The sequence below is a fragment of the Filicampus tigris genome, chromosome 2 (genome assembly GCF_054856515.1).
Source record: "Filicampus tigris isolate MCC_2025a chromosome 2, RoL_Ftig_1.0, whole genome shotgun sequence".
Classification (NCBI taxonomy): Eukaryota; Metazoa; Chordata; class Actinopteri; order Syngnathiformes; family Syngnathidae; genus Filicampus; species Filicampus tigris.
The window spans coordinates 12,905,657-12,932,381 of NC_141218.1; the positions used below are offsets into that span (position 1 = coordinate 12,905,657).

Genomic DNA, 26,725 nt, shown 5'->3' on the forward strand with positions numbered 1-26,725 from the left:
ACATGGTGTTACTTCTGCTGGCCACCTGAAGGCACTAAGATACAGATATACAGATATGTATTGTACATGGAGACAGTCTCAGCTCCTCATTAAACTGTAGTAGTATTAGTCATTCTTGACAGAAGATAAAGAATATATGCATTTTGAGTGTTGCTATATGTTCCATGTGTTGCATCACCGTTTGTGTTTAATATCCATTGTTTAAATGTTTGTACCACCGCAACACTGATGCAATTTGTTGGCCCGTCTATGAGGTTTCCCATTATGTGTTAGCATTAAGTTTGCAGACATTAAAGTAACATCCATAGAACTCTGACATGTGATCACTCCACAATGTTGTGTGCGTCCATGTTAGTTTTACTGTTCTTTTCTCCACAATAGCACTTTTATTTGTTTATAAACTACACTTTCACTTTACGTTCAGCATAATTTAATGATATAAGTCTATATATGGTTTAGTAATGTTTTGGTAATCTCAGCGTAACAGGCATGGACTGAGACTATGATAGACACAGAAATGGGAACACAGGACCTTCCCTCAGGATGTACGGAAATGAGTTCTGCTTCCTCACTGACCCTGATCACACCCGGTGCCTGAACCAGCCAGCTGCACACTTTCTCCCACCCGGTCTTCTGCCTACCTGCCTGCAAAGCTTGCTCAAAGATTTATAGTCAAAAATGAGTTTGGGAGAACAGCCCGAAGGAAAACGGCAGTGGCCACTTAAATTGAGAAATGCCTCCCCCAAGGCATATTTGGGTGGGGCTTACATCATAATACCGCAACTTCAACAATTTAGCTGAACAATCGAGAATGTGCTGCCGCTTATCAGAAGCTAATGCTGGTACCTCACATTAATCTGAGCTAGCATTGCAGCATGTTAGTGCTTCTATTTAGTTTCACATTTGATGGGTGGGCAAGCACAGGCACTCCAAGGCCCAACTACTTCAGGTCACTTTTCCATATGTGCTCTTGAAAACAAAAAGTTAGGACCTTATTGCTATGGTTTGTGATACTGGTGATTTGCAACTGCAGCAATTGTCTGCTTGCGGATAATACTGCCCCCTTGTGAATGTTTGGCGCAACATCATTCAGCCCCGAAATCTGACACATAAGCCACTATTTGTTTTCACTGTTGTACTCAGCAAACATCCAATAATCCACATTTGTGTTTGTCTGTTGTTTGTTTCTCCATGCTATCATGCGTCCTGCCAGCGTGTCACATGAGCCACAGTAAGTCATCCAATTTCCACATGGGAAAATCTGCCAGCCTTTTTATTAAAGTAATGCATCTGGTGTCGGGCATACGCCAGGAGATTGCTGCCAAAATAGCATTCGTACAGTGATAATAATGACAACAGTATCAGTAAATTGGCATTTTCATCCCCTTGAAAATTTTGCATAAGTGATTTTAAGGTCATGTTAACGTGCCATATCACCTGCTATTTTGCCAGGGAATGGCCAATTTACAAATTAAAGCCATCTACTTGTAGCCAGCAGAGTTGTTTGTCAAATATCACCCAGATTTGCCGTTCAATAGTTGTTGCAAAAAAGTTGTAAAAACCCCTGGGCGTTCTAGTGTTAAAATCCACAAAATTGTCCGACACATTTGGAGTAGAAAAATCTATCATTCGGGGCTCTTTATGTTTTTGGAAAATACTTCAAACTTTTTTGATACAGTGCCGCCGTCGCGTAATACTGCAGTTGCAGTTAAAAAAAAAAAAAAAACAAACTGTTTTCATGATGTCATTTTGGAAATCCCTGTTTTACAATGTTTTAAACTACCACATGACACCCATTCCCTGATGCTAGCTAAAAACAACCTGTGGCATGTGAGCAGCAACGGCAAATCCACATACTTTGTCGCATATTTATTTTTGAAGATCTCTCTTTCCCTTGTGACCTCCGCAGGAGTGTGAGCATGATCGACGTGCGTGGCGAGGATGACGCCGCCACCATCTTGCCACCGCACAGTCACGTGCGTCACGAGCTGATGCACAATCAGTACAACCAGATGAAGGAAGAGGACAGTCACTGGCAGGATGTGAGCGATTTAACTTCATTTTTCATTTATTGGTAGCTTCTTTGTTACTGTCCATTTAGCTTTAATATAGGGACACCTTTACACATAGAGCAGAATGAAGCGTTACCACCCTAATAACATCGGTCATTTGTGTGCGGCAGGACCTGGCCCGGTGGAAAAGTCGTCGGCGCAGCATCTCTCAGGACCTGATCAAGAAGGAGGAAGAGAGGAAGTTGATGGAGCAGCTGATGACCGGAGCAGAGTGCATTTCGCAGAGGAGGAGGAGCATCAAGACCTACAGGGAGATTGTGGAGGACAAGTAGGTCCAACTCTCATTTGACAACACGCCTCAAATGGAGAATGTCTATACAATACAGTATGTTAACCATTTATACGTTCAAAAACACACACGACTTCTCTCAACTTCAATGACAAACATGGTGTATAATAGGAAATCAACCACTATTATGTTAAACATTATCAGATATGTTATTTGTATAACATACAGAAAAAAAACTCTTCCCTCCTATTGTTCACAAGTAACACGCATACAGCAGTTAGCCAGTCAGAAGCTTGCTAGCAGTTTTAAGTTTTTACTCAATGGTTCAATCATCGAACATAACAAATAGATGGGCTCAAATGCAGCTCACAGAAAATACAGGAACAAAAAAGTCATTTGGTCACAGAAAGTTGGAAAGATACCGAAAGATTCCTATTAAACCAACAGGAATGGTGGCTAGCTAGAATCTAATGTAGCAGTCTGTATCTTTATTAGTATGCCTTATTGTTAAACAGCACAGAGACTCAAATGCATGCAGGACAAGAAATCCAAATTAAAGTCTTGTGTTCATAGAACATTACAAATACCACCAAGAGTTTGAGCAAGCTAGAAGCTAGCGTAACTGTTTACGGAGTCACTTATTGCTCCTTCCTGTCAAGCAGCACAAACATAAGCGGCCCTATTTTCGTAGACAGGCGCACATGTGCTAAGCATAAAAACTGGTACATCTTCATTTTCGTGATGGGGCAAGTCTAGTTTGCCATGTTTGGAAATTTGTCAGACTGCGCTGTGCCTTGCTGTCCGAGAGCGTTTTCTATTACACGCCCCCGACACACCTGACAATTTAGTGATAGAAAGTAGGCTAGATTTTAGACCAGTTGAAACCAGGTCTGAGTTGTTGCACAGTTGGTGTAACTCTCTTTTGGTGTTTTTGTTCCAGGCGCAAGCAGACGTATTTTATTCATAAATATGACCCTGGCACCGATCTCTTGCATAGACTCCTGTTAGTCTGTTTTTTGTTTTTTTTTTGCTGAATTTGAAGGGACTGGGACAGCCACTGCGACTGGCCCAGGAATCAAGTCGGCTGTGTTAACTACCACAGCGGAGCAAATGCCGATTTGTAACTACGCCCATCTACATAAATATCAAAAGAAAGAAAACAACACCATGCGCACAGTTGGGCTGCACTTATAAATACTGTAGGGCCCATGGACATAAAAGCATAGCAAACAAGCCAAATAAGAGTCTTTGTTGTTCTCAAACAGTTGACACTAACACTGACAGATTCCTTTCAAGCCAACATCAGTGGGAGCAAAATAGAAGCTAGAAGCTAACGTAACAGTCAACATCTTTGGTCTGTGCACATTCTCGTCAAACAGCTCAATCTCAAAAGAGCCAAAGTCATCCTTTATTGGTGTCCACAGGGAACGTCGCGAGGAGGACCTGCGGGCAGCTTACCGGAGAGCCAAAACCCCTGAGGAGGCGGCCTCCATCCTCCAGCGTTATGCCCAGCGCTTCTCCATTAGCGAGACGGTTATGGAGCGCCTGCAGCTGCCCAAGGTGCTGGACCGCAGCATCTCGGCCGACCTGTCCTTCTCCGGCTTCCCCATCTCCCTCTCGCCCTCGCCGACCGCCTCTGAGCCGTGGGACGCCGACCCCGACAGCCCCCTGAAGTATCTGCGGCAACAGTCGGCACCGGCCTCGGCCCCCAGGTTCACGTCCACGGTTGAGGCGCAAATTGACGAGTGGCCTAGAGACTCGCCGCCACAAAGGCCACAGATCCGCTCGCGCTCGTCCGAGCCGCCGTCCAACCGTGCGCTGTCCCCCAAGCCGCTGCCTTTGCTGATGCCCAAGCCTTACATTCAGACCTGGCCTGCTACGCCGGAACCCTGGCCCAGCAAGGTCAGTTTTGATGCTATACTGCGTGGTAATTTGAAATGTCTTACATTTCTGCATAAAGTGGTCATAAAATGTGGTCTGATCTTCATCTGAACCACTTGTAATTCGTAAGGTGCTTTTTTTCTCCCTGGTCTGTGAATGTTTACATGTTATGCTCTATAAAAATAAGAAAACATAATTGTTTGTGTGGTACTAGTTTAAGCAAACTTGGTGATTTAGCTGATCAGACTACATTTCATGATATGTTTATGAATAATTTTAAGAAATGTAGAAGAAATCCTCCCTGTGTAGCTCCTCCCCGAGCGTTGTCTCTCAGTCGAGATGTAACAACACCTAAACAATACTTCAACACAAATGACTACTTCACTTATCTGTCAGGGCTTTGGTGCCATCTTTTGACATCATAGGGCATTACAGAAATAGCACTAATATGCAACACATGATTGACCCCCGCACCCCCCCATGTATAGCTGAGGATAGGTTCCGCAGGCTAGGTGAATATATGAATAGCGAACCATGCATAGGTAAGAGTTGACTACCAGGTTTATATTCAGCGACAATAGGAATGATGTATTAGTAATTTTTCCCCAAATTAGTACTGTGTTTTTTGGGATGCAGTTGTCAAAGTAAATAATATAAAATGTGTAAAAGAAAATGTATGTTTCCTTCCTGTTTTAAATATTTTATTTTATCCAAACCAGGACGTAAACGTATTTTTCGGATAAAAACATTTGGGCAGTGATGGTCGCTACCGGGCTAAATGTAGCCAAGTGCTTCTCTGGAATTTCTTGTCAGGCGTCCCAGTCCCACTTTGAATGGAGCCTTGTGTTCCCTATTGACTTAAGAAGTTGCCGGAGAAGGGCCCTCTCAATGTGGAGTGGGCTCCCCGGTGGACAAAGACGGCCCACACAAGCTGCTTGGAGACGGATGAGAAGGTGGAGGTATATAGGGGGCGCCGGATCGAGAGGGCGGGGGTACTCACTGAGAAGTTCACAAGGAGCCTCCTCGCACATATATTATGAGCGTCTCTTTGTCTCCGAGTCCCGTTTGTTGCTAAAGTCTGCATGCATAAGCCAATAGTACGCTAGCCAAGCACAAATGAAGGCACAAGTGGGGTTTTAGACCCAGAGATTCCTTTCAGTTGGAGTTCTCATTATCTCCAATAAGGTATCATTAGGGCCCTCTTGGAATCACTGTTTAACACTATTCTTGAAATGGTGTACCGGTAATTGTTTTATTGGGATATTTACAATGTGCGTATCTTGTGCAGCACATGGGGGCACGGAAATGTCTCAAGGACCCATACCCCATCTTGAACAGGAAGTCGGCCATTTTGGTTTGAAGCGGTCATGTCGCACAAATTCCAGGGCTTGTACTTTGACAAACGCCTCCTAGGTGATTTGTCCAAATGAGCCCAAATCGGAAGCAGCAGTGCTAGACAGCGTGGTAGTGCTCATATTTGTTGTGCGTATGTAGTTTCAGGTGCTATCATTTCAATTCCAATCACTCGATTCAGATTAGCATCACAACATTTTCAACAACTTTCAGTGTATGAAGGCGATTCCATTGCTGTCAAATGGCATGATATCAAGTTGTAACGTAATTGTTTATTTTTAATTTGTAGGGTTTTAGAGCATTTCATTTTATACTATGTTTTGTATGCATTGCCACTTATCATTTTAGCTTAGCACAGACGTGTCTCAACACAGCGCCCATCTGTTCTAGGCTGATGATTTGCCGCGGGTCAACGGCAACACGGGGCCCGACGACTCTCCTGCAGCGCCCGAGAGCCAAGGAAGGGAGTCCTCTCCTGTTTTCCTACCGTCCTCATCGCCCAAAACCACAGTCCACTGCCCGAACGCCTCTATGGCAGGAGGAAATCCAGCGTCCACCAACGCCGAGCCAGCTTCGACTGATGTCCAGGACGAGGAAGTCACTCTGTGTTCAATGCCACCCAGCAGGCCGACTTCACTGCCAGTGGTAAAACTACACCTTATTCCATTACCTTTGTTAAAAGACTCACTGGCAGCCGTTTTCGAATTTATAAGTAGTAAATCTAATCATGACCTTCAAATTAATAAGCCATTAGCATTAGTTGTAGATTTCGATTGTTTTGTATACCTAATGTAATGCCTATGAGCTCTTCCATCACTACAAGGCTAATTTGTATGATTTATTGATTTGGCGGCGAGACGTGCAAAGTAGAATAATATATGTATAGAAACATAATATTTATTTGTTTTTTTAGGAGTTGCAGAAGCCCGAGGAGAGTTTCGCGAGGAAGAGTCGAAGCCAGTCAGCAGCTGCTCCACTAGAGACAAAGTGTGAATCAGCATCACACCTCCAAATATCTGCAGGTTTGAGTCAAACACTGCTCTACTGCCCCCATCTGGATACTTGTGGATCTGTCATATTGCAGGCATATTATGCATTTTTTTGCTTCTCTGTAAAACGTCTTTGACATTGTTCTGTAAAAGTGGTATGGTGATGAATGAAAGGATGAAGTATTACAGCACATTTAACATCCACTTGTCATTGTCTGCTTGAAATCAGACCGTTTTGGTGTGGTGGTTCTGCGTCATGCAATGCCCACTACCACTTTTGATACCATGACGACTGTGGGTGGAGCTAGGGTTTTGGAACAAAGGGATGATTACTCTGTTTTGTCATATTTGTATCTTTGTTACTATATTTTGTGACTTTTCAGACCCTCTTGCATTAAAAAAAAAAGTCTTAAAGAAGAAAGCGACTAACAACAAATCAAGTGACTTAGATGTGTCGTGACAGCACTTCATCACCAAACCCCCCGATTACACATTTTTGAATTAGTGGACCAGATCACTGCATGTGGCTCATGCAGCGGACATATGTTGTAGCCAAGCACAATGAGCACTGTTATGTCTTTGCAGAAGCCAAACAGGAGACTGTACCATCGTGCCAATCAGGGCTCGGCACGCACTCTGTAACCTCAAGGGTAAACTGTTAAAATCCTTCCTAATTCAACATGTCAATCCACATGATTAATAATCCTGTCAAATCTGTAGACGAGCATAGACAGTCACCTGGAGATGAACCAGAAGAAAGAGGAGGTTCCCTGTTTTGGACATCGACCACCAAATACAACAACAGAAGGTTACTTGACACACACACACACACACAAAATAAACTAGCAGTTTTGTCCATTTGACTAATTACACTATATACTTCCACATATTTCCCCATAGGTTTGAAAAACAGCGCACGCTCTCCACTCATAAGCAGCAACCCAAATTTACGCTCCGAGTTCTTTGCAGGTAATTGTCGTTTTTCGACTTTTGGAGGTGGGACACACAATTGATTGTTGGATGTGTTAAGATTGTGATTCTAATGTGTTTTTATTTCCAAATGATGCAAATTGTTTGATGTCGATATTGAACAATAATATCTTAAAAATGACTTCCCCTTCAATTACTGACGCATTGTTACTGTACATTTACATTCTGCAGATAAGGGGGAGAAGGATCAGCACAGCAACGTGAGTACAATCAACATCTTGAAACGTGAAGGTTAAGCTTACTTATGACATATGTGACTTCCTACCAACACTGGTCACCTCTGTCCTTTTCTGTCTTTCTCCTTCAGTAGGAGTGAATTGGTTTTGCATTGGACTAGTGCTATTGTGGTAGATCAACTATATGTCTTCCTCTCTCCATTTTTTTTCTCTGTATGTGTGTGACTCCCGGTTGTTTGAGGGTCCCCGACGTGTGCATGACTATTTCTGTGCTTTGGCATTTGTGGATGCATGCGTTGTTGACGGGGTGGAGGGGGCATCCCGTCAGGTTTCAGTGCCGGTGTCGCCTCAGACCAGGCGGGCCGACCGCTGGTCCCGGGACCCGGACGAGGAGCGAAAGCGTCAAGAAAGGTGGCAGCAAGAGCAGGAGCGCCTGCTGCAGGTACCGGTCCACGGATAGGTGGTGAGGCAAAGCATGGCGCATGTGGCTACCTGCAGCACTGCCAGGATTCACTCCCGATTTGGGTTTTATTTGCGCCAGGGAGTCACACTGTTGAAAATCTGCTGCTTTCTCAGGGCAGGGTGTTCCCTTTATATATTCACTGTTAGTGTGCCATCTGTCATTTTCAGCATACTGTAGAATTACTGTATTACTGAAATACTGAAACCATTTAGCGACCCGCCACATAAGACTTTTGTACAAACATAAACCAAGCAAAGCCATGTTCGTTTGACTAAGTTTATCATTTAATTCGAATTACCGGCATTTTGTTGTATTATAGTTGTATGTATTTGATTTCTTTCAAAATGTATATATTCGTTGTTATATATGTATAATTTAATTTGGATTACTATATATACATTATGTGTTGCATTTAATTTCAAGTATAAGAAAAGAAGAAATGTGCGTTTTATACTATATTCTATTTTATAACTGCACACACAATTTAAAAAATATTCCAAGCAGTATTTCTATACATGTCGTATTTGTAATTGTACATGTGGTATTTACAATGTTTGTTTGTTATAATTTATTCTGGACATTATTCAAGTCGGCATTTTACCATTCTTTTCATAATTTTATGTACCATGCTTAATTTGTGTAATTTAAAGAATTATACCCTTTCCATTATTCAGGTTATCAAGTTAAAGTATTTTATTTTTCATCAGAATGATTATGTACATTTGTTAATCATTCATTTATTTGTTTGCCCACCGCTGCTTTTAAACCGTGTGAGCTTGTAACTTATGTGCGTCATATGTCATAGAGAATGATTAACCACATTCCATCGCTCCTTTGAAAGCTTGCAGCCATTTTTATAATCAGAGTTTTCTTATCTTAACATCGGCTCGTGTCCCGCTGCCACCACTTGATGGCCGCCTTGTGCAGCACAAGGAGCTTTGTTATAGCTTTTGCCGAGGGGGGGCCTCCGCAGCTCAGTGAGAAAGGCTTCTGAAGTCCGATGATGGATGGATGGATGTGTGGTGCATCATCATTGTTTGTCTTGCTCTCTGATTGTTGTCAAGCTTCCAATGCAAGTCAGAATAGAAAAAATGCCATTGCAAAGATCATAATGCACTTAATGCATTAAGGTGTCCTAAATTGGACTTTTGAAATTGAAAGCCTTAAGTAGCCTTAAAAATGAGTGAGATGACATAATGTACTCTGCTATGTAATTTCTCGCAGTAGCATGACATAACACTATTGTCGTGTGTTCAAAAACTTCTTAATGTTAACTCTTTTAAGCAGACACCCTGTTATTATCTTTGTAAAGGCAGACATTTTAAACAGTGGGCCCGTCTTCGGAAGCCTGTTTGCATGTCCAGCTCCTGCCTGCTTCTCCTGTTCTTCTTTTTCTTTACATTCACTCCTGACAAGCCAATATTCCATGACGTATAATTCAATTTTTACACACCACCGACAAATCTCAATATCTTTTCTTCTTGTGTGTGTGTGTGTGTGTGTGTATGCTTGTGGTACGTCGCTGTGGTTGCACAGGAGAAGTACCAGCGGGAGCAGGAGAAGCTCAAGGAGGAGTGGGAGAAGGCACAGAGGGAGGTTGCCCAGGAGGAGATGCGCTACCATGAGGAGGTGGGAGCATATTTTTACACAACACCAAATGAAGCTTGCTGTGAAAAGACCTTCTTCTAGCCTCATCTGTCTTTTTGTTTTTGTTAGTAGTCATGAGCTTCTATTGAATTCTTGGTTTGCTTTTGCTTTTTTTGGGGGGGTAGTCCATGCAAGGTTTAGCACTGTTACAGATTTTAGTTTGCTAGGTTACTCCATTATCAGTAACTAACATTATCTTTCGAAGACTTGGTCTGTATTCGTAACATCTCTTTGTGAATAACAAACATTAATTTGGACCGTTTGGTGTCATACGTTTCAGTTCCTCTCTTTGTGTAGTTAGACAAGAAGCAGCACTGAGGGAAGATGTAGACTGCTACGTTAGCATCTAGCTAGCTCCCATTCAGGTTGATAAAGATATTCAACCTTTTGCAGACATACAATTTATGGCACTAGCTAGCCAGCTAGCTAGTTGCTATATTTTTGTCACTTGTAAACAAATGGTAGCGTATCATGTGTGGTTGAGTTTTTAGGTAGCAGGAGTGTTCATTTTTCTTAATTAACTGACATTGGTTACGGGGTGTATTCTGTTCGTACTTGGAGTTTTTACTGTGTGTCCATGTTGTTTACTGTTCCAACTTTACCCTCAGGAACGTCTAATCCTGGAAGAGACGGTCACACCCCTCACTCAATCCCAATCGTCTACCCCGCCGGCTCCCCAGGGCCAGGACACCATTGTGCGCTCACTTGCTGACTGGGAGCGCAAACAGGAACGACTGGAAAAATATGCGGTGAACAACTCCTTTGTTAATTTATTCATCATTAGTTTGTCTGTTGATATTCATGTTATTGTGTGTTCTCTAACCTTTTGGGCACAAGAACCCTTTACAGTGGAGAATTTTTTAAAAAATTGCCTAGTTCTAATCATATTGAGTTATCTTGCATATGAAATGTGCTATGTATAAAGCTGCCTTGCCTCATTTTTAAGAAAAAAGGTCATGTTGCAATGACAAATTCATATTTTTAGAGGAATAGCTTGCAATGTTTTGGGTTTTTTTTTAAGTCATCTCTACAAGAACAGTGACGTATTTTGTCGGGATGAAGGGCCACAGTAGTGATAATGATATTAAAGTCAAACTTAAGTGAGGGTCGGGATTCATTTTAATCAGTGAACTTCAAGATTCAACTTTATTCTCGTGATACCACATCATTTATCATGGAAAAGACTTCTGATCCCCCACTACTCCCCCCCATCCCAAAAATGCTCATCTTAAAGAGGACCAGCTAACAGTCCATTACTTCTAATTGGCTAAAACAGAAGGAAAGTGCAGAGAACGTAGAGTGTAGACCGCGACAGAACAACAAGACGAGAGACATCAGCACCGCCAACGACAGCTTCAGAACAGCCAAGAGGTTTGTTGACGCATCAAAGCACATGTCAAGTAAACATTACTTTTGCTCTGTAAATATGACCCTCATTTCATGGAGACGTCTACCAAAGGTGATGTCACGTCATTGACGCGCAATTAATGAAGCATTTGCGTGGCTGAATTACTACGACTGCCGCAAATGTCCACGTGATGCTTCATGTTTCAAGTTTGATTTAATTAGTCAAATATAAAGTCAACACTGTTACTCAAAACAACTTTTCAGATTCACAAACATTTAACATGTGTCACTTAGTTGATAGCTGCATTGAGTTTTGTGCATGGCCCTCACGTTCACAAAGAATATTTAACAGAGTTAAAAACCCATCTTTGTGTGATGATTCAAAAAATAATAATGTCACAGTTGGTTACGGCAGCACCCTAATGAGTACAAATGCTACGTCGTTACATTATCTCCTAAAAATAGAGCCGTAACGTTGTCTTTTTATGTGGGCCATCTTCAGCGCAGCGAATCAAAATAACTACCCGCAGAATGTCCAGAAACTTCACCAAACGGCCACCAAGACCTCCGCGCCGATCAAGAAACGGCAAGACGCTGACACCGGCAAGCCCGCCCGGCCTGCCGGAGAACGCAGGTGTGATGAATGTGTGTGTGTTAAAATGGACTTTAAATGTATTTGCTTCCAGCTTCTCCATCAGTCTATCGTTTAAAGAAGCTTCCTGCCTCTTGACATTAATTGTCTGGCATGTTGGTGAGAGTGAAGTGTAACCATGGCAACAGCAGTACGCTTGTGCTGCACTGTTAGCCACATTTGAAGCATTCATTGTAATGACCCGCAGTCTTTCAGTTGTTGTGTTTGGCCAGCAGGTGGCACCAACTACTTGTCTTCCTATCCATGTGAGGAAAACAAGCTTTTATTGTTGCTGCAGTATCTCACTCACACATTATCATCATGTCGTCATCATGTCCCACCACATTTTCCTGAAACTTGCATAACAGCAGACTCTGAAGACATAGAGGAATCCACATAGTTGTTTAAATCCCTTAAAAATTTACGGGCTCTGGATTAAGCCATGCGGCCGTCCTAATAATTGTTTGAATCCCTCAAAAATTAAAACTAACCCAGATAAATGCGGGCTCTGGTCAAGGCTATGCAGTCAGTCGAATAGTCAGTTGAATCCCACAACAATGTGTCCATTTTCCAGGAGTGCATGCGGCACTAATAACGTGGGCCGCAGCCCACCCAAGCCCCCTCCACCTTCTATCGACGCACCACCCAACAGGTATCCCCATCGCTGCTACTTTCTCATCCATGCCGTGTTGTGCTCTATTTTTGCTTGCTGTCATGGTAACAGAAATTAGATTTCTTAGAAGGACAAAAGTATTGGGACACATATATTATTTCAGTGTTTCTCAACATTTATTGAGCAAAGGTGCATATTTCACATCGGAAAAAAATTCACGGCACACCACTTAGGAGAACGATTCACAAAAAATGGATGTACAGGGACATTAGGTGCCTTTACCTCTCGTGGAAGAGCATTTAACTCTTTTGCCTGCTGCTATACATGCTTGGCATACATAAATTAACAAATTAACCAAAAAAAATATTAGAAAATAATATATTTTTGTCTAAATAACTGACATTGGATAATTTTCTGCAGCACAACTGATGATCTCTCACGGCACACTGATTGAGAATCACTGCATTCATTCACGTTTGCCCACTCATGTCCTATAGGTGTGCTCGGGTGAGTTTGGTATGAGGAAAACATGCCCGTCAAAAACCCCCCCCCCCATCATCTTGTCGGAAATTTTTCAAATACTGTGGTTCCAATGTTAGATCATCCATATTGACTTCCTGTAGGCTTAAGAGTGTGCCGAGGCTTTCGTCCACCTGATGGAAACTCTAGCGCTGCCTTTGTCCTTGGACTTGGTGAAGCAGCACGTGGCTCATTGTTAGTAATGTTCTCGCGGTGTAGGTCTGTCAGCGGCAAGAAGCTGTGCTCCAGCTGTGGGCAGCCGCTAGGCAAGGGGGCCGCCATGATCATCGAGACCCTCAGCCTCTACTTCCACATCGACTGCTTTAAGGTTAGTGAAGCAGATATTTTCTCCAGGTCAGCATGTGTGGGAGGGATAAAACCGAATTTGAAAAAACTAAATATATGGTCTCTTTAAAAGCGTGTTTTTGGGGGTTCACGACATTATTGTTTTTGATTGTTGTGGTCAGTGCGGAGTGTGCAAGGGCCAATTAGGAGACACCTCCACGGGCACCGACGTGCGGATCCGGAGCGGCCTCCTCAACTGCCACCAGTGCTACATACGCTCCCGCTGTGAGTTGAGCCCACTCGACATCGTCGCCCCACAACACACGTGACCATTTTCTCCACATTTACATCCAGCATACTCATTTTATTGCATCATGAAGCAACATGTTTCCTTTGCAATTCGGTAGGATTCTGAACAGAATGTAACATACCATAATTAATTAAAAAAAAAAAAATCAAAATAAAATGGTGCGCTTTCGGCTTTAAAGCATAAAAGGTTAGGTGGCTAAAGTATACCGGCACCCTTAACAATGAAAATAAATGTGTAGCATGATAAAATGTTTTCTCCAAGTAGTATGATCATGAGTTTCATTTTTAGTGCAATTACCTACTAAACTCTGTTGCAGTTGTCTTGGCGTCACGTTCAGATTTTGTACGTGCCTGACTGTACTTGAAATGTTGTTCGCAAACATCGCCAGAAATCCAAAGCAACCCAATACTTGCAGCCTCTTGATAAATCTGTGTCCATCCGCATATTCAGTGGAATGCCTCCAAAATAAACATTAATCCAGATTAATGCAGGCTATGGATAAAATGTATGCAGTCAGTTGAATTACAAAAAAGTGACAAAAATTGAAATTAAAGTAGACTAACGCGGAGACTAAAAATAAAGCCATGCCACTGGCCGCCTAGTCACCGCAAACCCACAAAAATTATCAAGCTATGTGGTCATTGGCGGAGGTAGTTAAATCGCTCAAAAACACAGGCGCACCTTTTTTGGGGCTCTGAAATACTACTTAGCCGTTGTTAGCTCATTTGCCAAAATGCTAACAGTATGCTACTAAAATGAGGGCTAGTTCATTGGTTTCCATAGGCCGGTTGCTGTTTTTGAGCCAAATAACACCTAAAAAATAAAATATGGCTCTCCAAATACCACCATAATGATGCAATTAAAATCGACTGCACTTAAAAGTACTGTATTGGATTAAAGAAAAGCACGTTTGACTGTAACAGTTTGAACATTCAATATCTTTTTCTGTGTACCACTAGAGGGAGCTTGCGTACCACCACACAGTTTGAGAATCACTGACAATCACATCACGTCATCTACACAGCCATGATCAATTTCCTTCCATTTCATCATCCCACCTTCGCTGCCTGTTGCCGCTTGTTGAACGTTGAACGCGGCTCTCTCGTTTGTCCTCAAGCGGCTGGACAGCCGACCACCTTGTGACGCCTCCGGTCAAGTAGAACCCGATCACCTGCCAAGCCCTGCCCTCCCGTGCAACCCCCCATTCATCACGTGGGCCAAGCCAAGTTTTTCATCCATATACAATATATTATTCTTTAACCGCAGAGTGTCAACAGTAAGACCAGTCACTCACTCATATTTGCATTTTGATGAAGCACAAACTATTTGAGCCACCATTCAGTTCCATATAAAGCAAATGCAGTTCATTCACATGTGCTTTAATTTGATTTAATCCGGTTCAGGCGTTTTATTTTTTTTCCTATTTTTCTTCAAACGGCGTCCATTTTATGTCACTGCCAGAACCAGACGAAATGAGATATGCAAATTAACCTTCACTACGTGTAAAAGTGGACCTTCACCAAGGCAAACGTCGTTTTGGATCAGCGCTGAAATTGTACACGTGGGTGATGATGTTCACAAAATGTTACTATAATCCCAATTATCCACAAGGCTTCCACTGACACACACGCTTTGAATGTAATTCACGAGGGCAATAACTGGACTCGCTACTTTAACGTGCCTTAGGAAAAAAGGATGACGACGCAGCAAAGAAACATTAAAAAAAACAAAAACGTTTTTTTTCATTGCTTTTTTTCATTTGAAGGAGAAAAAGTGGCCAAATTGTCATCGCCCTCCAAACTCCTTTATTGCAAGTCGTCCACTTTGCCGCCTCAGTGATTTTGCAGTGATTGAATGCACTTGTCGTCCATTTTGAGGAATATATGCAGAACAAGACAATTGACCTTTCGCTTAAACGGCCCCCACAAACGTAGAGCAGCCAATCACATTGCAGCACAGAAGGCCGACGCTTTCCTGTTTGAATTTTTGCATTTTTTTTAATGTTCTATACAGATAAGTGAGTGACACAAGGTTTGAATGGAAATGTTTTCTTTCTTGAAACGGCTCTTGAAACGCTATGCAGTTGTCCACATAGTCAGTTGAATCACTCCAAAAAATCCAAATCAGCCCCAATTAACGCAAACCGTGGATAAAGATATGCAATCGGACGCATAGTCGATTAAATACCTCCAACGTAGTTGGGTGAATACAACAAAAATCCAAAACTCGACTAGAAAAATGTAAACTGAAGCTATGAGACTGTCTGCATATTCCGATGAATCCTTCAGGAATCAACTACAATCAAAACAAGCCCAAATGAAATAAAATACAGGCGTTGGATAAAACTAAGCGGTTGGCTTCATAGTCAGTTAAATAGTGCAAAATTCGAAACCAGCCCAGGAAAATGCAAAAATAAGCTATGCGGTCGTCCACCGCTGCAAGAGTGTTGTGTGTAAAGCTTTTTGGCCTTAGCAACAGTAACTAAGGGGCTCTGAGCGAAAGGTCTATTGAACGTATGCCAACTTTTTGTTTTTGTTTTTGCTATGTTTGCATTTTGAGAGCTGGGCAGTGTGCTGCAGATGTTTAAAAAAATGCATGTTTAAGCCTAAAACCAAAAGATACTGTAAAAAAAAAAAAAAAAAATCCAATGTAAAAATCAAAGCAATAGCCGCTGTGCTTCCCGATGTCGTTGAGCATTTTCCTCTCTCAGTATTCCTCCGCTTCTCTTTTTCTTTTAGCGCGGAGGCTTTCTTGTGTATTTATTGTAATAGTCACTTGACAGCTATCACCACATTTAGATGTATCCTTTCATTCACTGTGTCAATGCAATGGCCGTATGTTTCTAAATAAAACCATCCAAAGTCAGTGCCTGTCTGTGTTCTTTTGATTTTGAGGAATTGCTCATCATTTGGTGGAAGGGTCCAAATATTAGAAACAGCTCTCCCAATGACAAAAGTATTGCTTTCGTTTGATGTAATGGAGTGCATGCCGTTTTTTAGGTAAGTGTCTCTGCATGTTTCTTCACATTTTGTGCGGGTTTTTTGGGGGTTGTCAATTTATGTGTTTGAATTGTTTTTTCTTTCAAGTTTTTCAAACTTTAATTTCATGTTTTTTTATTTTATTTGTTATATCAGACCGCATGAGATTGTGTCGGTGGATATATTTGATACTGGCGAAAAGGATGATTTTTACATTTTGTGAACATTTTTGTCTGGATTTTTTTTTCCATTTCATTTTGTAGTATCAGTTTAGATAAAATAGTCCTATTTTTTTTTTTTTTATTATAGTAATTTTTTTTAAATATCTAAGTATTTCATTTACCGTATTTTTTTCACTGTTTTGTATTTTTTCGTTTAATCTCATAAGATCGTGCAGGTAAATTTTTTTGATACAGTCTAATAAAAGATGTCACTGTTAATCTTTTCAATCATTTTTAGTGAATCAATGTTTATTTAAAAAATATTTTGTTCATAAATTGGTTAAAATGTGGATTTTAGTTGGACTGCAGTGGTGTTAGTATAACACATTGACATTTATTTTTTTTAAGTATTAATATTCTTGCATTATTGCAGCATTTGTTATGACAGTTAAAACTTTGTTAAAATGGCGTCCTTGAGGGAGGCATTTTCATATTTATTCATATTTTGCCCTCTACCTTGTCCCACTGTCGAACTAAGGTCTCAAATTAGAATAATTGCTTTTTTCTCAATTAAATTGAGATGTTGGATTTACAGTATTCATTAAAAAATGACCTTTTCAGCACACCTGTTACCTGTGAACTATAATGTTGGATAGAAATATAAAATGTTATTTCATGAGATTCAACCTTTACAGATTTGTGTCAATTTTAGGTTCTCGTTATGCAACACTGCTGCCAACATTTTTAATTTCCACCCGAAATCAAGGTAAAACTTTACCATTATTAAAAATCATTCGCTTAAAATGAACAATTGCCACCTGTTTACCATGTTAATATTGTTTCCTCTCCCCATTTCTCGCATTTGAAACCTTTCTCACTAGTTATCGTGTGTTGTTTACGTCACTGAAGCTGACAAAAACATGAGCAAGCCGTTTTGTTTTTTGATGTAATTATTATTTTTTTGTATCATCAACAACCATCTCAATGCCTTGGAAAACTATGTGCACACGTAGAAATATTCCCTTCTTAAATATAAGCATCCAGTACCTAACAGAACATATAAATAACCTTCCAGACAACAACACTCACAACAAAGTGGGAGATTTAAAACAAAACAAAAGAGACGACATGCAAATTATATCCAAATAAATACAACATTTGCAGACATTCCCTTTTTACCAAAAATAAATTCTTAGGGAATGCGACTTAAAATGAAGACTATACGCGTCTATGATTCAACTATTAGGAGACGAGAATACATTTTAACACTATACAATTGGAGCCACAAACACACTGCAGTAGAAAGACGCACGAAACAGATTTATGTCGGAGGGGGGAGGGGTGTGTGGGGGGCTTTACTGAAATTGTGCCTTTTTTTTTTTTTTTATTATAGTGGACAATGGAAAGAAATATCAAGTTCAAACATTTTCTGAAAACTAGATAAAGCTGTGTGGTCATCTGAATAGTCGTTTTGAATCTTAAATCATAACCTCGCCCGGGTAAATGCAAATTGTATAAGGCTATGCGGCTTTCCGCATAGTTCCTTCCCTCAGTAATCAAAATGACAGCAGAAATGCAGGCTCTTGATAAATCTGTGGTTAAGTGCATAGTCAGTCCAATTCCTCCCTCAAAAAAAAAAATCTACTCGCATCAAAACTAGCCGAGATGAATGCAAACCGTGGCTAATGCTTTGAGGTTCGCCGCATATTTGTTTCAATCCCGCTTGAATCAAAACTCGCCCAGAGGAATGCAAAAAGACGAAAGCTATGTGACTGTCCGCATAGTCAAATAGTTCAATTCCTCATAAATCGACCACATAAAAAGCAGGCTCCTAACTACAGGATAGTTTGAGTCCCCTAAAAATTGGCTAAAATCAAAAGGAGCTCAGATAAAAATGCAAGCTTTTGATAAACCTAAGCGGTCTTTTGCATGATCAGAATTCTACAAAAATCGAAACCAGCCCAGATAAATGCAAACTGACCTTAAAGCTATGCGGCTGTCCACATCACTCAAAAATTGACCCCAAATAAAATGCCAACTCTCGATAAGATTATGCGGTCAGCCACATAGTTAGTGGAAAGACACAAAAATCCAAACTAGTCCCGATAAATGCAAACTGTGGATAAAGCTATGCGGCAGTCATAATCTCTCAAATATAGGCCCCAGTTCAAATACAAGCACTCGATAAGACTATGCGGTTGGCCACATAATTGGTCGAATTCCGTACGAATCAAAACTCGAGCCCATATAATGCAAGGGTCCTGGTAAAACTGAGTGGTTAGCCGCATAGTCAGTTGAACCCTTCATAAGTTGCCAATGGAGGCTCTTGATCAAACTGTACTCTAAAAACAGTTGGGTTAAAAACAACACAATTCTGTGTCAAAAATGAACCGATCCACAAATTGGGTCAATTTGAACCACTTTCTTGCATTGTTTTGTACAAAACAGCCCATTTTTTGGGGTTGTTTTCTGCAATAACAACCAAGAAAGTTGGGTCAAATTGACCCAAGTTGTGGATCGGTCCATTTTTGACCCCAAATTGTCTTATTTTTAACCCAAACTGTTTTAGAGTGCACGGTCTGCCACATAGTCAGACATGTTTGTCTCTTTAGGGTAAACATCATCTGTCAAGTAATGCAATGCTGTTCGCTCTAAAAACTGTTGGGTCAAAAATAACCCAATTTGGTGTCAAAAGGGACATCACAACCCAATTTCGAGTTGTTTTGTGCAATTGGGTTATTTTCGACCCATCTTTTTAAGAGCGAAACTTTTGTGGGAACTGCACTTTGACGAATGTGCCATGAAAGTGTATTTTTGTTGAGCAAATGCCACACAAGAGGGAGACAAAACAAGCAGGTTCGACTGTCACTGTCCATCAGTCCATGTGTGGCCACTTAGAACATGCTGCTTTTTACTAAGGCAGCCTTGGCTCCGTTCTGTCTCTGCAAGGACGACAGCACGCTGGCGAACGGCCCGCCCAGCGAGTCCGGGATGGAAGTGATGGTCCCCGGGGCGGTGGCCCAGCCTTGGCTCGGCGCCGTCACCCCCACCCCCATGCCTGACGACACGGCGCCCTTGCCGGCCTCCACCTGTCCGCCGTTGCCGCCCCCGCCGCCGTTCACCTGCACGCCGGTGGGGCTGGGCCCCCCGCAATTGGAGGTGGGCACCGGGTTGGGGCCCCCCGTGCTGTCCGGATCAGTGGATTTGGCGTCTTTGCTGTCGTCGTCCCTCGGGTCTGACTTCTTGCCGGAATTGGACTTGGCGGCGGCAGCGGCCGCTGCAGCGGCACGCTCCTGCTTGCGGAACTTGGCCCGTCGGTTCTGGAACCAAACCTTCAAGGGACCCCAAAATCCCTCATTAGGACCTGTTTTTTGTGGGCGGCTAAAATAATAATGTAATGCCTGTTTGGACCATTTTAAATGACTATCAAGGTTCCCAAACCTGTTTTTAGAATTTTGTTAGGCCTCCCCTTTAATAATTGACCTCTAAAAAAAACCTCTGCAGTTAAGTAAATAACTTTTTTTTAATTTGCATCGGTTAGTTTAATAATTTGATTTCATATTTAAAATATGTGAATCCAGTATTTGTGTAAAAAAAAAAAAAACTTGCCCTTGTGAAAAAAATTTATAGTGATAATATGTATAGTAATATGTGTTAGTAGTATCATTACATTATTTGTGGGGGAAAAAATACTTTTATGCATTTCATGCATAAATTAAATAATGACCTCCACTAATGCACATCTTATTGTTAAAATACATCGGCTAAAATACATTTGTTAAAAATAAAGGCCTTCCTTCTAATCCGCACCTTACTGATAATAAACGCCTGCCACTCTCTGCAGTTAAGTAACACAAGGCCGCTTGTAATCTACTTAATTAATGAAAGTACTTTAAGATTGGCACAGACGCTTCAATTTTCTTGCTTGTTTTCTGAAAAACGAAGTACTTATGTCATGCTTTTAGATACAAAGTAAAAAAAAAAAAAAATTATTGACGATCACTATCCACTATATTCTAATTTATGGGACGCACCTGTGCTTTTCCTATACTATTACTTTTTTTTTCAAGCACATCGTTTTATAAAAATGCACTTGTAATTTTTGTATGCTTTACCTCTACGGTTAAGTAAACAGCCAATTTGTGACCATATTTAAACGGAAAAAAACATGGCGATATAGTATGTGCATTATTTGAGTATGTTTGCGTCTTGTTCAGGAACCAATTTGGGGTTTTATGCTGAACGACTTTGCCAAAATTAACAAACATGAGCATTTAATGGTGAATTCCACCAAAAATGCTGAGTTGGTTTCAAAACCTCATTGCCTCGTAAATGCTGCGCGTAATTGGAACGTATCACAAATCAGAATCCCCTATGCCGCTTTTGAATCCGTGATTGTTTACCTGCACTCTGGCTTCGGTCAGGTCTATTTTGAGTGCCAGCTCTTCACGCGTGTAGATGTCCGGGTAGTGGGTCTCTGCGAAGACCCTCTCCAGCTCTTTGAGCTGCGCGCTGGTGAAGGTGGTCCGGATGCGCCTCTGCTTGCGCTTCTCGTTCAGTCCCCCGTGGTCCGTAAACAGCTTGTAGGGCACTGCATGCCGCAGGAGGAGAAAAATGACGTCATATTTTCGTGTAGAGGAAAAAAAATCCTTTAGGACTCATGCTCTGAAATCTTGAATGTAATTTCTGCACAAGTGGGATTATGTTCAGTTTTGTGTCACGTGGACATCAAGGTTAGTTTTCCATTAGGAATATATTTGAATTCCGTTCCAAATAGGCCGGTTGCCGTGCGTAGAAAAACGCGCGTAATAGTTTCAAGTAACGTTAGGTGCCATTAAATTGCAAAACAAAGTGATGATAAAGTGTTTTTTTAATCGTGAATGCAGGTCATTTCGGTTGTATTCTGTGCGTAAGAGTCTCAAGTGGCGTTGTCGTTGTAATCCAAGAACTGCACAAATTGGATTCTGTTCGGATTTGTCTTCACTGATCACCAATGTGGTCGTAAATGTCATTTAATTCTATCTGAAATGCGTCCAGTTGCCCTGCGAAAAAACTTGATTCAACTGCATCAGAATTGGAATTCTGTCACTTTTAATCATAACTGTAAATGCCGTTTAATTGTGTCCAAAATGAGTCTCGGTGCCGTGCGCAATCATCCCAAGTAACTGTGTTTCTTCCACTTTTGCTGTGAATAGATTCAAATTGTGTTCAAGTATGTGTCCAGTGATCACCCAGATGTGCTTTTAATCGTAAATGTACTTGAACTCTGTCCCAAAATGAGTGCCTACGCCGTGCGTAAAAGTGTGCGTAAATTGTCATAACTCGTCGCCTTCCGCGTGTACTGTAACTCCCAATTTGGGCGCCAATAATGAGTTTTGCTCTTTGCTTATCTAATTATTCGTCTCATCGCAAAGTAAACACATTACGTCGGCTTATAGGATAATTCTGTCGGAGGCTTTCGGCTGTGACACGCTCGTAACCGAATTACACGCACGCAGCCGCTCCTAACGCGATAAATTCCTTCATTTGTGTACGCAAATTTGGCCCCGACCGAGCGAGCGGTGCGGTGAGGTGCCGCTTGAAAATGTGCCTCACCTGCCGCGTATGGGCTGCTCTGGTGGTCCCTGAGCGTGCCCAGGCTGCAGGAGCCAGGCGCCAGCGACGGACAGCCGCTGGTGGCCCCGAACGTGGTCCGGATGGGGTTGTACTGGAAGCCGCTGGCCTGGCTGCACGAGCTGAAGTCCGCGTAGGCCGACGCCAGGCTCGACGTGTCCATCCCGGCCATGCACGACTCGTAGGCGGACGAGTTGAGGTAAGAATACTCCATTTTATACATTTGGGAAGGCACCCCAAAACTGAAGAATCCCCAAGTCGGCTTATGATGGCGGGCGAGAGGGAGGAGGACGTGTGAGGTTGTTTTTCCTTTTTTTTTTTTTGTTTTGTTTTTTTTCTCGATGTTGACTGCTCGGCGGCCGCTCCAGAAGTGGCCTCCTTTATAGCAGCCCAGGCGCGTTTTGTGAAAAGCCCCCTAAGAGCCGCCTTGCCGGAGGTCTCCAGAGCATATCGAGCTCATCAGAAACGCGCGGACGAACAAAAGCAGCGCCGTGCGCGCGCCGCACTGCCTCCTTCCGTCCTTCCTCCTTCTTCTTCCTCCACCGCTGCCACTGCCGCCTCCCTGCTTTACATGACAATAAGTCATCAGTCTATTGGGCCCGTCGTCCGGCCGAGCTGCAGCATCATTGATCGCCCCCTCACCCCCTATAAGACCCCCCCCCCCCCACACACACACAAGCACACATCTCTAATTAGAATTTAATAGCACCGCAGTAGAAGCAGAGAAGGAGAGCAGGCCTCCTTTTGCCCTTTAATTCGATCACAGCACTTGGAAATAATGAAAGTTGGGTGACGATTCTCCCTGATGCAATTTGCTCGCCCCAAGCTTTTAAAAGGCAGCCTGCGAGCCTTTTGCCACGCTTTCTTGATTTTCTGATTTCGAGCCTCCCCAGTGTGCATTACAGGATGCTCATCCATGCACTGAATATTTGGACACATATTTCCATCTAATGTAGAATGTCGTATCTTTGTAAAAAAAAAAAAAAAAAAAAAAAAATCATAATCAAAACAGAAAAAAATGTTGTCACCCAGCGTGCTTCTTTGTAATGGATATTTTGAACGAGGTGTGATACGAAGTTCCACAACTGAGTTTTTCGAGACATATTTATGCATTAAACCAATTGCATCGTTGTAATGACTGCAGCGCTCATCAGTAGAATCATATAATCCCCCTTGAGCACCTATTATCATTATTATTATTATTATTATTAGTATTATTGTTTACTATTGTTATGAGTAGTTGACTTTTAGCATGTATTCAAATATTGTAAAGGTAATTTCCTGACATGTTCTGTGCCTTTCGTTGTCATCAAATGCACATAAATATTGATTCTGACCAAGTCATTGTGGTAAAGTTGATAACGAGCCACACGTTTCCAATTTTCATGATTTATCCCATGAAACGTCATCATTATGGACAGTTATTGTTGTGCTCTACACATTGTTCCTTTCATTTTTTAAAACTATAAGTTCAATTTTTTCACAGTTCATTTTTTTTAATCAATTGCATGTCATCTACAGTAAATGAAATATGAATGGGAAGCAAGAGAATTATAGTAGCCCCACCAAAACCACCACCTTCGTGAATTAAATCCATTTGATATTTTTTATAAATTGTATTTTCATATTTTTAGACGATAGTTTTTTTCCACACATTTTCACAATGGTCCTTCTCATGCAGCAAGTAATAATTACACATATGGCTTTCATTATGCGTTTATCTATTAATGGTGCTAAGCACTAATTAAAACTTTCTAATTCATGAAAAATGAATCAAAACCAGTTAATATGATAATGATGTAATGGTTTAAAAAATACATATTTTCTAGCATATGTATTTATTACAGTCACACAGTCAAGGAAATTAAATTGGTCTAGGAATAATTAATATTTTTTTTATGAAAGCAAGTGAACTACGAATTCGTCATGACAATAGAGACAAATGGAATAATCTTATTTCCCATATGTATATTTACGATTTTTCCTTCGCCCTTAACTGCCTATCACGTTATTTGTTTCTCACCCACTACATAATTATAATGAGTAGTAGTAGTAGTAGTATAGTAGCCGCCATAAAATGGCCATCAAATCAATTTTAGCCCATTTAAACGACATTCTAATAAGAGCCAATCATCTTTTGGTCGTTAAACGGACGAAAATGTCACCATTGTCATTCAATCGACTTCCAAATTGTCTTTATTGTTTTCATTATTGCTTTGCTTCGTCCACGTGACGTCATCGTTCTAATCAAACAACAATAATGTCGACACGCGTTTCATTCCATTTTCACTTTCTTCACGCAACAAACTCCACGTGAATTCCGTGATGAATTCAATTGAGCACGTTTTTTTTTTCCTTTTTCATAAAAGCCACTTGGGCAAATGCGTTTCAGCGCAAGTGCATCGATGTGTGTTTGATTTAAACGTACGATTTAATTGTTGCCATCGTTCGAAAATATAAAAACGTGCTGGTGACACACAGCGCCACCATTCATTTTGGGTATTCGCGTGAAAAACATTTCACTTTTGAAACCAAAAGTCATTTATCACGGAAGCTCCCACAGTGCGTTTTTAAAACCACACGTACGCACACACTCACACACACTTTTTTTTTTCTCTTTGCACAGCATATTATGGAAATGTCCCTTTTCTGTCTTTTCTGCACACAAGCTGGTGCTAGATGGCCAAGAAGAAGAAGAAGTGAGATAATTTGATTACGGCGAGCCAAAAGGGCCAAATGGCACACACCATCCTCCCTCCCTCCTCCCTCCACGCGTCTGGCGGCTAGCACAAAAAAAAAAAAAAAAACGTAGCAAAATAATCGAATCAGGCTCAAAAGGAAGCACAAGGCCAAACGCAATTAAAAGCTTGCTTTTCTTTTGCTCTCTCTCCCTTTTTTCTTTTCTCTATAGTACACCAGCTCCCTTTTCTTTGTTCTTTTTGAAAAAAAAAAGGCGTCTTTTTCCATGTTTCCACCTGCTGCAAAGAGCAGGTCATAACATTAGGGACACCAGCGAAAGCCACACAAGGGAGAGAAAAAACTTTGTTTCAATGAATAAAAAGATATATTTTTGAATATAAGTTGAATGAAAATAGATGTGCAGCATACTGTAAATATTTTTTTATTCAAATGAACAGAAAAATATTTAAGTTACAAAAATCTCAAATGCAAAATAATAAAACAGTTAATAGAAATACTGTTCATCTAATATAAAAAATATAAAATATATATCTCTCTGTTAATAAAGCATATATGCATATAAAATAATTTATAATCAAGTTGGTGAAAAATACTTTAAGTATGAACTAATGAAACGAACTAAATGAGCCATATCATAAAAATGTAAATTCATAAAGTAAAAAAATACATTATTTGTTAAAATAATGTATTTTTCAAAAACAAATAACAATGTAAAAATGAGCCAAAAAATCCATAAATATGACAACAGTTATTTAACACTTAAAAATAATAAACGAGTATCATGCATTTATTATCAAATAATTATAGGCAGATTTAATGAAATTGCAAGTTGTAATTACAATGTAAATTAAAAATGTAAAAAATATATTATTTTGTTAAATATAAAACAGTACCAAAAGGTACCAAAAATGTAATGAAAGTAATATAAATAAATAATGCATTAAATGAAAATGAATAACACTCAAATGTATATCCAAAGGGGGAAAATATAGTAAAAGGGAAAAAAATCATCTTTAAATATAGAAATGTATTAAACAGTCTATTTTGAAATAAATTTTAAAAATCCATCTCATACAAATGTCAATAATGAAGACATAGTTACAAAAACGTTTACTTTTCATATTTTGTATTTCAAAATAAAATAATACGCTCAAAATTACGAATGTTTATTGAATTTATTTATTCAAAAAAAATCTTTTTTATTTCCTTTTTTTCAGAGTAACTCTTTCTGTTTTATGGATTTTTTTCTGTCATTAAAAATCTTTAAAATAAACAAACAAACAAACAAACAGGAAAACAAATTCCATAAAACCACTAAAACCCTTGGAAAAACAGAAACTAAAAAAAAACAATCAAAACAACAGAACCACCTCGCAAAAAAAAAAAAAAAACACAGGAATAACGGATTTTTTTTTTTCGAGTGAATGCCAAATTCTAACGTACAATTAGAATAAATACAGTAGATCTAACTAAAACAATACCGACAAATATGAAAACATTGCCTTGATACGATGCAAGACGTCCGTCTGTCATAAATTAGGAGGCTCTCATGGAAGTGAGTCTATGTAGTGGCCATTGAAGTTGCACATTCAAGTCCTCGTCGTAAAAGGGGAGGCGGCGCCGCGAATGTGTTGCTCACTTCAATAAATCACAGAACAATGCTCGGCGCCTCCCCTCCATTTAACCGAGCCACACTCTGCTGCTGCTTGCTGCATGCTCGTTGTCCCGCCCGCCGCACAGGAATGTCATTTTGTGTGCGTGTGTGCGT

At 40.7% G+C, this 26,725-nt stretch overlaps 2 protein-coding genes across 6 annotated transcripts in view; one reads left to right on the forward strand and one right to left on the reverse strand.

The window, feature by feature from the left end:
* The window catches only part of LOC147151427 (LIM and calponin homology domains-containing protein 1-like), a 56,988-nt gene extending 40,618 nt beyond the window's left edge, over nucleotides 1–16,370 (forward strand). Inside the window, exons 9-27 of one of the 5 annotated variants that reach the window (XM_086021265.1) lie at nucleotides 1,214–1,231; nucleotides 1,910–2,042; nucleotides 2,183–2,340; nucleotides 3,726–4,203; nucleotides 5,926–6,180; nucleotides 6,449–6,557; nucleotides 7,110–7,174; nucleotides 7,245–7,332; nucleotides 7,425–7,493; nucleotides 7,686–7,714; nucleotides 8,019–8,132; nucleotides 9,690–9,782; nucleotides 10,409–10,549; nucleotides 11,077–11,171; nucleotides 11,650–11,781; nucleotides 12,353–12,430; nucleotides 13,130–13,238; nucleotides 13,378–13,480; nucleotides 14,623–16,370. In XM_086021265.1, coding sequence (XP_085877391.1) covers nucleotides 1,214–1,231; nucleotides 1,910–2,042; nucleotides 2,183–2,340; nucleotides 3,726–4,203; nucleotides 5,926–6,180; nucleotides 6,449–6,557; nucleotides 7,110–7,174; nucleotides 7,245–7,332; nucleotides 7,425–7,493; nucleotides 7,686–7,714; nucleotides 8,019–8,132; nucleotides 9,690–9,782; nucleotides 10,409–10,549; nucleotides 11,077–11,171; nucleotides 11,650–11,781; nucleotides 12,353–12,430; nucleotides 13,130–13,238; nucleotides 13,378–13,480; nucleotides 14,623–14,648 — 2,293 coding nt within the window. In that variant the 3' untranslated portion in view covers nucleotides 14,649–16,370. The other 4 variants (XM_086021281.1, XM_086021289.1, XM_086021300.1 and 1 more) reach the window with 4 other exon arrangements.
* Nucleotides 16,371–19,194: 2,824 nt separating this feature from the next.
* Nucleotides 19,195–22,738, reverse strand: phox2bb (paired like homeobox 2Bb). The gene is made up of 3 exons (XM_086023339.1): nucleotides 22,240–22,738; nucleotides 21,048–21,235; nucleotides 19,195–19,976 (listed from the first exon to the last, which is right to left on the reverse strand). Exons 1-3 carry the CDS (start codon nucleotides 22,478–22,480, stop codon nucleotides 19,539–19,541), a joined length of 867 nt encoding a protein of 288 aa, XP_085879465.1. The 5' UTR covers nucleotides 22,481–22,738; the 3' UTR covers nucleotides 19,195–19,538.
* Nucleotides 22,739–26,725: the final 3,987 nt, after the last annotated feature.